Consider the following 14,832-nt stretch of genomic DNA (forward strand, 5'->3'; position numbering starts at 1 on the left):
AGTGGACTACTTCACTGCTTCTCTTTATCAAGAAGCAAATTCCTACCCAAAAAGCCTAACAAAAGATGCCCCCTGACATTTCACTGGTCACGTGCCCACCCCTAGGCCAGCCAACAGCAAGGGGTGAGGGATTGTCTTGCCTCACCTGTGGACCCAGTCAAGTAAAACTTCCTGTTAGCAGGAAGGAAAGGAAAGACTTACTGTCTTACAACAGTAAGTGCTACAACATACTGAGAATCTGGAATTAGGCTCAATGCTAATGTTTTTTTGACCGACTTCTAAAATACTATTTCTTTTATCTTCACAAGTGTATTTGTTTGGCTGTGATATTTTCCTGTGGATTTTATTTAGTTAAGGTAGTACATGAATTTTTTTTACATTTTTATCAGTTTTTGTTGAAATATTTTGTTAAGAAACAAAAATTTGTGCCATAATTATTTCATCAAAATTCCATGAATATTTCTTTGTTGTATTTGGCATTTATGTGACAAATGTCCATATGATTTTTTTTGAGATATCCTGATTCTCTGACTGGGGGCCCCACAAAGCAGAAGGTGCTTTGTTGAACCTCTGGGACCTAACCCAGTGCCTGGAACAGAACAGGAGTGCAATGGCCCCAGGTGGAATAAACCAATGAAAGGAAGTGATTAAGAGCCAGTTGTCTGTGGAGACTCCCAAGAGGGCAGAGTTTTACCTTCATAATGAAAACTGTGAGGTTTGAATACATAAAGTTGGCTGGGTGCTGTGCAGATGCCCTCCCTGTTGCTTCCTTGGCAATGTTTTTGATGCCAAGCACCAAATGTGAGCCTCCCCTCTCTCGCAGCAGCCCTCTCTAGGTACAGCTCTGTACCTGGACCCATCCCAGATGCTTCAAGAGGATGGAGATGTACCACACCTCAATTTCCTGAGGCTTATTTTTGCCTGGGGTCTTTGTCACAACCAGCTTGGGAACATCACCAGGTTTCCGTGGAGTCCCCTCCCCACAGAGCCTTTTCTTGTCTATGAGGTGAATTGAGAGCTGTCAAACCCTTCTCTCAGACTGGGCTCATCTGCATTAAGTCTTACAGAAATCCCTTGAAATGTCTAACATGTGGGTGGAATCCTTTCTCGGTTTTGAACAATGGCATAGATTTCCCCCTATCATTATTTTCCTTTGGCTCTTCAATGGAAGATCGGAAGGGAGGCAGGATGGCAAGTTCAGTGTGAGGGTTCGGATGCCTGTCACAGGATGGAAGTCTGTCCTGATACTTGCATAGTCTCTTAGACAAAAACCTTTCTAACACGGCCTTATGGGATGTACACCAACCTCCTCCATCACTAACCCTGGGTGGGGGATGTTAGAACAGCTTCTCATAAAATCCTGACCTTGTCTTTGTCTGTCTCCTATTCTCTCTCTCTCTGCCTCTTTCCTCCTTCCCCTTTACCCTCACCCTTCTCCCTTTCCTCCATCTCTTTCTTTTCTGAGCTTAGGAAAAATTTCTTGGGACTGTCACTGAAAAATAAATTAGTAAGCCCCCTTTACAACCCTGTATAGTTCTTTGATTTCTCTTTCCTTGATTCTTTATATGTTTCTTTTCTGATCTCTTTTTCACTTCTGTTGCACATAACTACCCTCTTTCTATCAACTTCCTTAGTTTTACTTGCCCAGGGATTTCTGGGCACTTGATTTGGGAATCCCCAACAGGAACTCCTAAGAATTCTGGGGACAACCTTTCCAGTATTTCAAAGGGTATGGCAGTGTGGTGGAGGTTGCTAGGGGATAGTAACAAAGACAATGAAAACAGAATTTAATGTGTGGCCTTTCTTTCCCCAAGTATGCTCAATGCAACGGTTTGGCATTGGCTGTAATGAATCTCCTAGGTACCTCCTGGTCACTAGGAAGTTCATCGGCTATATAATGATGTCTTTCACTAGTACAGCCATCTGGCGACCTGGAGTTGCAGAGACCCTGACCTAGCATCTTGACAAGAACATGAAGTTGCTTGGGATACCAAAGAACCACCAGTCTCCAAGATTCAATACTGAGCTCTAGAGCCATTCTGTGATATTGACAGCACCAGGGTGCATTCTCCAGTGGACCTGGGACCTGGGGATGGATTTGTACAGCAGAGTGTTAGACTAGTCTTTGACAAACACTGTCAATGAAATCCCCCGGGTAGCTGAGGAAACATAAACCCCTATTGCTTCTCACCTGGCCCATTTTGTTGGTGATGAAAACTGTAAGAATGAGCTCAGCATAAAGTTTCCTACTTTTTCCTTGGCTAGAGATAAGAAATACACTACAGTAATAGCTGAGGCCTCCAAGCGGGCCGACACTTGGACAATACGTCACTTTGGATTAGATTTCTTTTCCTAAATCCCTTATATTAAAATCTCCTCCGCCTAAACACAGCTTTGCAGGGTCATCTATCAGCTCTCTCTCTCTCTCTCTCTTTCTCTCTCTCTCTCTCCTACACAGATGACACCAGACCTTTGCCCTCCTACTGTGCCAAGTGTTTTCTTTTTAAAATTTATTTTATGGAAAAAAGGTAAAACAAAATTTCTTAACAAAATAGCAGGAGTATATCAATAGTTAATACATGGAGTACTGTTATCTTTAAAGTAGTAAATATCATGTTGTCCCCCCCGGTGTGAGAAACTGAAAGAGTAAATAAGGTTCAAAATGTAAAATAGATGTTGTAAAGCGTTTTTCCTCTGGCTCAAAGGACGGTCCTGTGCCACGTGAAGCTGGCTCCCGTGCTGGCTCTGAGGCTCCTCCACGGGAACTGAAATTCCCTCAGTGCTGTGGTCCATGGCTGTGCTTCCTCCCTAAGCACCTGAGCTGTTTACACACTGATACCTCCCTAACTGCTGAGCTAAACTGTGAGCCCCACTGGCCTGAGCCACTCACGAAAGGCTCTGGGGCTTGTGGCTCCACAATCCCTGCACCAGTGAATCAGGAAGGAGGGGGAGGCTGATCACAGTGAAGAAAGGGTCCCTGTAAACATATCATATCTAATAAGTAGGGAGAAGAAAGGAAAGGCAAAACTGACAAGATTTTCTGCCTAGAATACACCGCAGTTCTGTTGTTTGCACAGGGAGGACAGGCTGTGATTGGCCTGTTACGAAGGGATCACCTGAGCTCTGGGGAGGCTGAAGCTTGTGTGTGCTAAGGCAGTAGCGGTGTATGCCTACAGAGAAGGCGCCACGCACGCACAGACGCAGGACCGTCAGTGGCCACATGAGACAAGTACTGTGCCTGTAGGAGAAGGAACACGCTGAGTCTCCACATGGCTTCAAGGGCCTACGCTGAAATTTCACTCAGCCCAGAAAGCAACATATTTGGTGCTGCTAAAATACAAACATGTCACACCACCCTTTAGGAAAACTAACTTCTTTGCTCTAAATTGTTCTCTGTACTTTTAAATCCCATCCCTCTCACCCCCAAGGCTGTGATATACAGTCATAGCTCTTGACTGTGAAATTCTTTCCTTGTGCACACCTATGCATGTGCCTGAGAAAAGAAACACGTATGAAAATGGTAAGGGCATGGTAGGAGCCAGAAAGGAGGGGAAAGAATGTCCACCGAGGGAGACCTAGCGGCTGCCTTTGCTGATATCAAATGCTGTGCTAAGCATGCAAATAAATTCTTGCACTTAATCCTCATATCAACCCGATGAGTTATTATTTAAAATGTGGAAACTGAGATGACCTCATACAGAAGCCAGTGTGTGAGTCTTCAAAACACTTTGTTTTACCCTCAGAATCAGTGTCTGTCACTCATTGGCTGAATATCTGCAGGCACTTTCTATACTAATTGCCATGTACAAGGAGGGTGAGATCCAGCTTGTAAGGCTGTTGTGGGGATTAAGGGAAATACGTAAAGTGATTTAGGGTATTGTGTTTCTTCCCAGTTCTAGGAATAAATGTTCAAAATTTGTTTCCAGTTTACCAAAAAGTGATGTTTACATTTTTAAATTAATTATGTTTATTGATACATTTTAGGTATACACAATGATCACATTCATAAGGAATTTGTACCTGTACATGGTACATCTTGATTCTTTTTTGCATTCCCCTCCCCTCCCTTCAGCCCCTCTTCCTGTCATTTACAAAAGCCTTTTTTCCTTCTTTTCTCATGTTTTTCCTTTTCCCTTCCCTCCTTTCCCTTTTCCCGCTCCCTTGCTCCCCTTCCCACTTGAACACTTTCTTCCTGTCCCACTATATCTATTATACATTTTGGTCCTTTTTCATACTTTTGGTTTTTCACACCAGAGAAACAATGCAGTATTTGCACGTGTATGTCCGATTTATTTCACCTCAGAATATGGTCTCAGGTTGCATCCATTTAGCTAGAAATATCTCAAGCTTATCCTTTTTCATGGCCGAGTAGTACTCCTGATCTTTAAATTTAAAAATAACATAAACCCAACCCCTGATTATCTGTTCAACAATAATGAACTGCAAGGTTATCAAACCACAGATATGGACCACTCTAGAAAATCTTCAGGGGAAATCAATGAGTTTTAAGTGTTAGAATGCACTTTGCTTCAGGAAGTTTTTAGTTTGCAAGATGGTAAATTTTTACTTGACTAGAAAGATGTTTCCAGTCCTTCTAAGGACAAGGTCACCAGCTTGATTCTGCTGCCACTTTCCCACCCCTGACTGTGTGTGGGCAGAGACAGAGGAGCAGAAACCAGGGTCCCTGACTCCATAGCTAGCCGTTGCCCAGCAGCTTCAGTGAGCTGGATGTGCCTCTCCAGGAGGAAGCCAGGCGACAGCTCCATCTGCAGTCCTGAGCGCAGCGGACAGGTGGGAGAGCTCCTACCTCCTTGCCTCCTGTAGTCTAGGGAGGGGACAGGGAAGCCACCAGAAGAGGGCATGACCAAGATGAAGGAGGCAGACCCCAGTGGACCAAGAAAAACATGTGCTCCAGAATTTACCCGAAACCCTCACAGCTAACGCAGATCATTAAGGGCAGAAGAATAAAGGAATCCTCTGACAAACGTTCCAGGGGAGTGCTTCCTCAATGCAAATTTACACCCTTTCAAAATCTCCTTTTTACACGGGTACTTCGTACCTACATGTTGAGACAAATAGCCTGGTCCTTCCTTTCAGAATCTAGGTCCCTGTGCTCTTATAAAATGAACTGGCAAAAGTCAACCCTCAGACTCTGAGCCCTGGTCAAGGAAAAAACAAGAGATTCCACATCTCAACAACCCCCATCTCTAATGACAGCAGGTCAGCCCGCGAGCCTCCAGGCAGGGCAGGCAGAAGAAAGAGTCAACCTGTTCACTCTTCGGTCACTAAATCACTATCCCCTATGGATGCTTCGCAAGGCATCTGTAGGGCGTCCATTCTCCACCCAGAATGTCTTCCTTTAGTTCCCTCCACCTCCTAAATTCCAGCTTTAGGGGCTCGAAGCCACAATTTCTGAAAGGGCCACCTACGTGACTTCTGCCACACACCACACTTGGCCGCATGCTGCCAGACTCGTGGCCTCAGCTCCCTGCGGGGGACTGCGCATAACAGGGCTCACCTAGACAGGGACCCAACTGCACTATCAACACCAGGTCAGAAGGACGAAGTCTCTCCTGATCTTCACAAGGTGCCCAATAGGGTGGCTTGGCCCGGGGAGCAGGCAAAACCTTCACAATTGATGAGAATGAGGAGGCAGGCGGAAAACCTAGCTTAACAAATTCTGCTTTCCACTACGGGGAGCACGTTCCTTGAGTCAAGTCTTGGCAGGAGCGCAGCGACGCTCACAGATCCCATTCCTGACCGCGCCTCCAGTCCCCAGCCTGGGACAGGGCCCAGGAGCGGTTCTCAGCGCAGGTGACAGGAGCCTGGGCGGCTCCGCTCCGCCGCCTAGAGCCTAGGAGCTGCCACTGCACCCCGGGACGGTCGGGCAGCGCGGCGGGCGGCGACCCGTCTCGCAGGGACCCGCGGGCGCACGGCGCTGGCAGCTGGGGGTGGTGTCTGAAGTAGGGCGCTTCCTGCCTGCTCCCGGGCCGGGCCACTGGCTCGCGCTGCCAGGCTCAGGGACTCCCAGGTGGCCCCGCCCCGCCGCCCGCGCCCTGCTGGGTGCGCGCAGAGTCCCCGCCCCCAGTCCCAATCCCCACCCCGCGCGCCCTCAGGGGGGCACCCCCTCTGGGGCGGGAGGGTGGTCAGCCGTGCCCTGGTCGCCGAGTGGCGGAGAGGTTCGGTGCCTCCTTCCTATTTCCGCCGGCCAGCAGCGCGGCGGGGCGAGCGCCAGGCGAGAGGCGCTCGGTCCTCCCTCCCGCCCGCGTCGGGGGCCGGCCCTGCTCGCCAGCGCCTTTTTCCCCCGCACCGCGGCGCGCTCCGCCACTCGGGCACCGCAGGGAGGGCAGAGGCTGCAGCCGCCCGCCCGCCCGCCCGCCCGCGCGGAAGATGGTCACCTCGGCCGGACAGCTCGCCCTGCTCGCGCTGGGTGAGTACGCGCCTGCCCCCCGCGACACCCCGCTTTCCCGGGTTCGCTCCCTTTCTCTGTTCCGGGGCGTTTCTGAGCCCGCCGAGGCGAGTGGAAGGAGGCTAACGCGTTTAATGGGTTGGAGCCCGGGCGGCAAAGGGGGGTCGCTGAGAATGACAAAGAGGGGGGCTTGGAGCCCCGGGCTTGCCCGGGAAGGGGCCGCCTGGCTGGGCGGCGCGTGAGAACGCCGAGCCGGGAAGCAGCGTGCGAAGGGCTTGAACTTTAATCCGCCGCGGCGGTGTGTGCTGCGCACATGCCCGCGCCTACCTGCCTACCTGGCTGCCTCGGGGAGCCGGGCTGCGCCGGACGCGCGCGAGCCGCCTCGGAGCGGTGGCCGAGGGCGGACCCCCTGGCTGCCCCCGGCTGCTTTCCCTCTACCCCGCGCCCCGGACGAATAGAAGTTCAAGCACCCTCGATCTTCTAACTTTGGGAGCTCATGAGCTTTGGGGTAGGTTTTGGATTTTTGTGCGGATTAATCGTTCTTTTAATTAACTTCCCTGCGAGAAGTGGTTTCAGTCTCCGGCGAGGGCAGGAGTGAAATCCTAGACAGCGTTGGAGTTGGCTTTGAGTTTGTTCTTGGGAATGATCAGGTGTTGGGGGAGGGGGTTAAACCCGGGCAATGCTAGGGTCAGGTCCAGGTAGCAGGTGAAGTTGACGCGGCGGTCTGTAAGAGGTCAGGGGCGCAGTGCCACGCGCAGCCTAGCCGGCTCTTGCCCCTAGTGGTACCGGCTCTCTCTGGAGACAGCTGATTAGCAGCCAGCCCATGTGTCCCGGTCACTGCGGCAGCCTTCAGGGAACTGAATTATTCCGTCCACTGCCACTGAGTTTAATACTGTAAAGCACAGTTGCTTGCTACAGGGTCGTTATAGTTTCAGAAAAGCTTTAGGAACCCACACACACCTCCCCACAAATGCCCAGAAATGCAGCCTCACCCAGTTCCGTGTACAGTTGCACCAGGTTTAAGGACCCGCCTGCAATCCAGCCCTTGCCACGCTGATTAAGAACCTCAGCAGGAGAGGAGGCATCTTCTAGGGGAAATGTAGGGCAGTGGTGGATGGAGACGCTCCTAGCTGCACCCTCTTCTGAAACTCACCAGCAGGTGACATGACTATGGGCAGTTTTTTCTCTTCCTATTAAGAACTGCTGTGTGTGTGCGCGCGTGTATTAACTGTTGTTTTCATTTTCAAAAAAAGAAACAATGAAACATTATAGATATGGTAAAAGACTCCTGGATACCATTTCCTGACCTAATTTTTCCCAATAATAGTAATAGTAATAACAGCAATAGTTAACACTGTATAAGCGCTCACTCTGTCCGACGAGTTCTACTTTATTAACTCATTAAAGTTTTTACGTCCACCTGATGAAGGTATCCTTCTCCTTTGCATTTTGTAGAAGGAGAAGTAAAACACCTGGGACCCACAGCAGAAAGGTAGAGCAGGATTATCAAAGTGTATGGAAGAAATGTGGGTAACCTGTGGTTGGTACAGTTCCGTCTGGAGTTTAGGACTTTGCTTTAAGGAGAGAGTGTGTAGAATGCCTTGGAACTTGCTGTTAAGTTGGGTTTCCATTGAGCCCCTAGATCTCAGGACGTTTTTCAGTGACAATTAGAGGCAGAAAATGATGAAGGTAAGCAAATTGGAAGAAGTCTTTGGAAGCTGTCATCCCCGCCTCCCATCACAGTGTGCTCACCCATGTAGAAGGAATTCATTCATCATGAAATTTTTCTTTTTCGCCTGAGTGTTCTCCTCAGCTTGATCTTTGTTTCTTTTCTTAAGAAAAAGATGAATAAACATAAAAGACTGATCAGTATGTAAAAGCTAGCACATACAGTCCCAAAACGTGAATGGTTGAAGAAGTCTATTTTTTTTTAAAGACAGGAGTAATTTATACCAGTAAGGACTCCTTTTTATTTATATTTCTTTAAAAGAGAAATCAGAGCTGTTAGTTCTGTGCATTTACTAGAACTGCTGCCTCCCACACACCTCTTTGCTTTGCCATGTTTCATCCAAAGCTGCTTTCCTCACTAATTTTTCTTAAATTAGTTGAAGGCAGTTCCAGGCAAATCAGCCAGTGTTCCATCACTAAGATCTAGGAAACCTTCCTGGGGATCGTCTCAGAAGGAATTGCTTGTTAGGAGCCTGAGTTGCTGCTTAATTACTTGGAACCCAAGTGCTGATTAATGTTTTGAGCAACAGAGTGTGGAGATTGTTGCCCAAATGGCAGTATTGGAAACATAACCCAGACTCCTGTGGTGGCTGCTACCATCCCATGTCGGCTTTCCGTCACTAGTACGCAGACCTCACAGGGGCTTGGCACTTGGGTTTTACCTCTTCCTCTGTGTCCAGGGAACAAGACGTGTAGTCTTGGGCAAATTACTTAGCTTTTCGGTGCCTGGGTTTTTTGGGTTTTTTTTTTTTATCTGTAAAGCGAGGATATTAAGGTCATTGAATATATTTAATATATGTAGAATGGTGCCTGGAATGTGGTAAAAGGTTCATCTTAATGCCATCATCATTCCAGAATTACAGACCCATTGCTGGTTAGGTGAGTTCAGTGACTGGGAGAATTTGTCCATTTTAATTTTTTTACACTTTCCTGCCCCTCCCCCTCCCTAAGCCAGAAAAAATGCCTCTCAACTGAAAAACCTACCTAGGTGATTTTTGGTGAATATTGTTGGGCAGATGACAAACTCTGCTGAGTTTAGGAGTTCTTTTGGATATGGGTATCACGAGTTCTTTAATTTTTATGCAAAGCATTTACATCTCTCCTTTAAAACCCAATGATCAGCTGTCTGTCGAGGTTAGCACTAAGTTCCAGTTTTTTCATCTGTAAGTGGGAATAATAAAACTGTACCCATCTCACAGGTTGTTATAAAATCAAATGAATTAGTAAACATGGAAGTTATGTATAAACTACAAAAATAGCTACACACAAAAATGAAATTTATGACACAGGAGGGGTTTTATAAGAAACATTATTCTTGTAGCAGTTCCCACAAATAAGCCCTGGATGTAGACCTGAAAGAAGGTGGTCATGGGATGTGAAGAATGGACAGAGGTAGAATAGGTCAGCTTCCTTTTGGGACTGAGGGATCAGCAGAGGAACTGAAGTAAGACTTGTGTTTTCTCCATTCCTTGGAAATGTCACCTTTCAGAGTAGACAGTGGAGGTTTGCCTAGGACACATGTTTTCCGTACTGGGCAGTCATAATTAGGGAGTATTCACCCAGAAGTGGGCTGTAGAGGTGTACTATATGGAAGCCTTCAAGCCTGATTTTCCCCTATTTGCTTTTCCAAAATTTTGTTTCCCCAGGATCAAGGTACATTTGATCTGTCTGGAAATAATGTCCCTTGCAAAGGGTTTTTTTTTTAAATAGGAGTAAATGATGCTTTGTGTTACTAGGGTAACCTACAAAAAATGACTTTTCCATTGGACCTGTCTCCAAGGACCTTTTTGAGTGTGTTTTAAACAAGGTCCTAGTCTGTACTGCCCACTTAAGAGGACAGCAATTGGACTAACCAACACCAGCTTGCACACACTTCATTACGCATCTTGTGCTTGGTCCCATGCTCAAAGCTTCTGTAGTATCATCTACAGCCGTGTCCATAAATCAGAATCACCTGGAGACGGGTGCCCACTCAGAGTTCCTCCCATCTAAGGATTGGAGAGTTTCCTTGCCTAGCAAGTTCCCTGGTATGGCACATGCGGCTGGTAGGGAAGAGGCAGGAGGAAACTTCAAGACCCACTACTGTTCAGTTAGCTGTTGTTAGGGAACCTTTTGGCTCACCCAACTTCTATGTATCCAAAGTACATCCTGACATGTATAAATGATGCTGTGGATTTATAAGCCAGTGTTAAAGACAACTTGGAAAGCCTGTCTTACTGATCAGGTCAGAATTAGAACCCTTACTGAGATCTCTTAATTGTTTGTTCTATGTGTTCTCGTACTTTATCCATGGAAGATGCACTGGTCCTGTTATTAAACTTAATCTTACCAATATTAATCATGTCACTCTTCCTTTTTCTTCCTTTTTTTCTTTCTCTCTCTTTCTCTTGAGTGCTGAAAATTGCCCATTATTTTCCTGCCATTTCAAATATTTTTGATAACTGAATTTTATAGTATGAACTTAATTCTATGCTAAAGGACTAATATATTTAGGATTGCTTTGAATAGAGGGGCTTGGAGGTCTTTTCTAATGGCTTTGGTTTTGGTTAGCCTTTCACGTCCTTTATCAAATGGTAAGTATAAAAATCTTTCATAGAATCATGAAAGCCAGAAATCTGAACTACAACACCATCGCTTAGTAGTTTCTCAGGAACAAGACGTTTTCCCTTTAGACCAATTCTAAAAATCTGGGTCAATTCTTTTGAAGCATTAAGGATTTTTTGTATTGACTATGACTTAAATAGTTGTTACCTGACCTTAAAAAAAAAAGTTGGAAGTTTATCAACATTGAATTTTGTGTCTTTTGCTAACAGTTTGTTTTAAGTCAAAGGAATCACAATTTTTTTTCCATGGAGTCTCCTCTGTAATCAGGCGCATTCCGGGCTCCTTTGCATTTAATTTTTTGTTGTCCTCTTACTTCAAAAGGCTTTTTGTTTTCTTCAGCTGAGTGTTTGCGCTCTTCAAGTAGTTGTAGATGGTTCAGGTTTCCTCAAGAAGGGCTTGGACACATAACTCCTTTGTGTACAACTAGCCTGCTATTGTTAGGCCTTTTCATTTTAATCCTTGACTGTGTTCACATTTCTGGCTGGGAAGCTTGGGAGCAGAACCCTGGATCGTCCATGTTTTGCCTTGGTTTATGCTTCACCTCTTTTCTCTGTTAGTTTGAGCGCTTCTTCGTCAGTCTTTGTCTCTGCCTTGGGCACCTCTGAGCATGACCTCATGGACTGTCTAGTGCAGGAGACTCCAAGTACAGACTCCATGGACAAACACTGGGCTCTGTTGTTACATTAATCCTGAACAACTCTTTATTATGAAAATCATGGGTGGTTGCATACAAATTCTTGCATCATCAATGCAACTAGTCTTCAGAATGCTGTTTTCTTGTCTTAAAAAAATAGACTATGATTTAATATTTTTATGATTACAAAATCATACTTTTTCTCTAGAAAATTTGCGTGTGTGGTATCTGTGTGTGTGTGTGTGTGTGTCTCTGTGTTACTAGGGATTAAACCTGGAGCTACAACCCTTTTTTATGATAAGAAATGGTCTTGTTAATTCACTGTTTCCCAGCCCACGCTCGAACTTGCCATCCTTCTGCCTCAGCTTCCCAAGTGTGCAGATGTAATCCTTCCCAGGATTACAGATGTGAGCTACTATGCTGGATAAACATTTGGAAATTTAAGGAAAGCATGAGTGAGTGTTTTAATTACCTATAACTCTACCACTGCAAGATAAACATGATTAATGTTTTGTTTTAGAATCTAGTGGATAAATGTATAGGTAGATTTTCTTTGAAAGTATATATGAATTCATTCATTGTTTTTGTAACTTAACAGTCTTTTGTAATGAACATCTTTGTGTTGTTCATTCATAACACAATATGTAGTGGCTGGGAAATACTCCTTTGACTATATATACTGTAATTTAACCAGTTTTGAAGGTCTTCAGCCATATAGATTTTCCTCTATAGTTGCTATTAGGAATAATCCACACACTGTTATTTGGAGTATTAACTGATACATTTCTTGGAACTTGTGGCAGTTAGCTATCAGTTTTAAGTAGGCATGACTGCTGAGACATCAGTTTTATTTTTGACATGTCCTATGTAAATGTTTGTCAACATATGCATAGAAAAATGTAAAAGATGGTGATTGTTAAACTGTTGCCAGAACCACACTGCTGTAATTAAAGAGATTCATTAAATAAAATTTTTGTATATATCAAAGCAATGATTTACTATATAGCTATTTAAGAAAATAAAGGTTTTCACAGTATATTAAAATTTTAAAAGTAGATTCCAGAACTGTGTGTATAGTAAGTACAGTCCCTTAGTTTGAACTGATTAACTTTTTATAATAAGCATATATTACATTTATACTGCCTGAAGATAAGGAATTGATAAAATAGACATTCTTGTACATGAAAGTTGGGGAATTTTTTGATTATTTAAGATAAATTCTCAGAAATTGGCCTTTTCTCTCACTAGCAGTTAACAAATACCCACTTTCTTGAATCCTCCATAACCCCTTAAATTAGACTTAACATTTACCAGTTGACTAGAGAAAAAGGTTGCGGCCAAATTTTCATATTTGGTATTTGTTAGACTGAATAAATTTGTTAACCACTTGTGATCTTGTTACTATGCATTTTAACCTTTTTGAATTGTCTTCTTACTGGTTGATCATTCTTTACACAGGGCTTTGTCTTATATAGAAAGGATGTTAATCTTTTATCAGTTGTATATTACAAGTGTTTCTCCCCATTTATTGTTTATCTTTTCTCTTTTGTTTATGGTACTATGATATACTTAAGATTTAATTCTTATTTAGCAGATAGTATAAATCTTTCCCACACGTACTTTTTCACTTATATATTCTTTAAAACTTCTTTATCTTAAGACAAAGCAAAAACTTTCTTTTTTCTTCTACTACTTTAGTGGTCTCCTATATTATGTTGAAATATTCTATTTATAATTTATGATAGGGTATAAGGTAGAATTCATATTTTATCTTTAAAAAATAGCTAGTTTATAGTTTGAATTGTCAAATATAGAATAATCTATACTTCTTCCAGTGGTTTGAAATATAATTTTTATCATATGCTAAATTATTAGAAGTATTTGAATCTAATTGTGGAATTTTAATTTCATTCCATTGCTTTGTATTCTTGCTTTTATTATCAATCTGTTTATTCTATTTATTGAACACCTTTTCTGTACTAGGAACACTTCTAGGTACTAGAGAATTAGCCAAGAAGACAAACTCCCTGCCCCCGTGTTCTAGTGAATAAAATATTTCCTCTACTGTCTGTTTTGATTAGTTGTTGCTGGTATATAAAAGCTTTTTCTTTTTATATTGATTTCTTAATGGGTTTTGTTAATTCTAAGATTCTTTCAGTTGATTCTCTTAGGTTTTCTAGTTATATGATCATGTAATCTTTGTCCTTTTCAATATTTCTAGCTGCTACTAGAACTTTAAGACAACATTTTTTTCTGTTTTTCTGAGATAGTCTCACTATGTACCTCAGGTTGGCCTCAAACTCACAATCCTACTGCCTCAGCCTCAGTGCTGGTACTATAGGTACACACTATCACTCCTGATTAGAACATTTTTTTAAAAAGTAGGAGCGATCCTTGTGGGGGGGTTTTCCCCATGGATTTACTGATAATGTTTGTGCATTTAACAGTTTAGTATGAGGATGACTTTTTCATTTTATGTGCGTATATATCTGTATATTTACATGTATTTTATGATGCTAATAAAATATACTTACCTTTATCATTTATTAAGCAATTTGACATTTCATTTTGTTAATTTTTTTAAAGAAGGAGATGATATGTGGGTTTTTTCTGCATGTTTTAATGACATTTCTGACTTAATTATGTTAAAGCCATGTTTAAATTCTTGAATAAATCCTTCTTGTTTGTAATGGTATTATTTTCTGTATGCATTGCTAGATTTGATCCACTGTGAAGTATCTGGGCTTGTTTTCTTTTTTAGGTTTTGATATTAACATGTCAGCTTTATAAAATAAATTTTAGGGCACTCCATCTTTTCTGTACTATGGTAATTCAAACATGGAAAACCAACAGTTCTGTGAAGGCTTGAAAAAAAAGACGCCACGCATGGTGGCGCACACCTGTAATCCTAGCACTTGGAAAGCTGAGGCAGGAGGATTGCTGCAAGTTCAAGGCCAGCCTGGGGCTACATAGTGAGTTCAAGGCTGGTCTAAACTACATGGCAAGACCCTGTCTCAATTTCAAAAAAAAATTTTATTTTGTTTTCTGTGATGATCCTTGTGGGTTTTTGTAATAGGTAGCTATATCTCTAGTATCAAGGCCTCTCTAGGAAAAGTCTATTCACTAGGGACGTCTTCTGTGTGTAAGAAGTTCTTGGTTTGTGTCTAAGACTCTGTCTCAAAAAAAAAAAAAAGGAGCTTACAAAGCTTTTAAGCCTGGTTCTTTTTTAATGGTCAATTCAAGTTTTCTGTTTAAGTCCATTTTGATAAGTTCTCACACTCTGTTCACCTCAGATCTCTTCAAATTTTAGCATAGATTTATAAATCTCTTTTTAATTTAAAATTTTTCTTTTAAATCTGCAGCTTAATGTCACTTTAACAAACTAAATGTGACTTTAACAAACTGAAACCAAAGTCAGCACCAAGGCCCCCAAAATAAATTATCCGTTAAAGTTTGT

General features: G+C 43.2%; 1 protein-coding gene across 2 annotated transcripts in view; it reads left to right on the forward strand.

The window, feature by feature from the left end:
* The first annotated feature begins 6,108 nt into the window (after positions 1-6,108).
* The window catches only part of Tgfa (transforming growth factor, alpha), a 93,334-nt gene continuing 84,610 nt past the window's right edge, over positions 6,109-14,832 (forward strand). For both annotated transcript variants that reach the window (XM_005385613.2, XM_005385614.2), the window contains exon 1: positions 6,109-6,430. In XM_005385613.2, coding sequence (XP_005385670.1) covers positions 6,391-6,430 — 40 coding nt within the window. In that variant the 5' untranslated portion in view covers positions 6,109-6,390. The remainder of the gene's footprint in view (positions 6,431-14,832) is intronic.

This window comes from Chinchilla lanigera, unplaced genomic scaffold, assembly GCF_000276665.1.
Source record: "Chinchilla lanigera isolate Chin_1 unplaced genomic scaffold, ChiLan1.0 scaffold00023, whole genome shotgun sequence".
Taxonomy (NCBI): domain Eukaryota; kingdom Metazoa; phylum Chordata; class Mammalia; order Rodentia; family Chinchillidae; genus Chinchilla; species Chinchilla lanigera.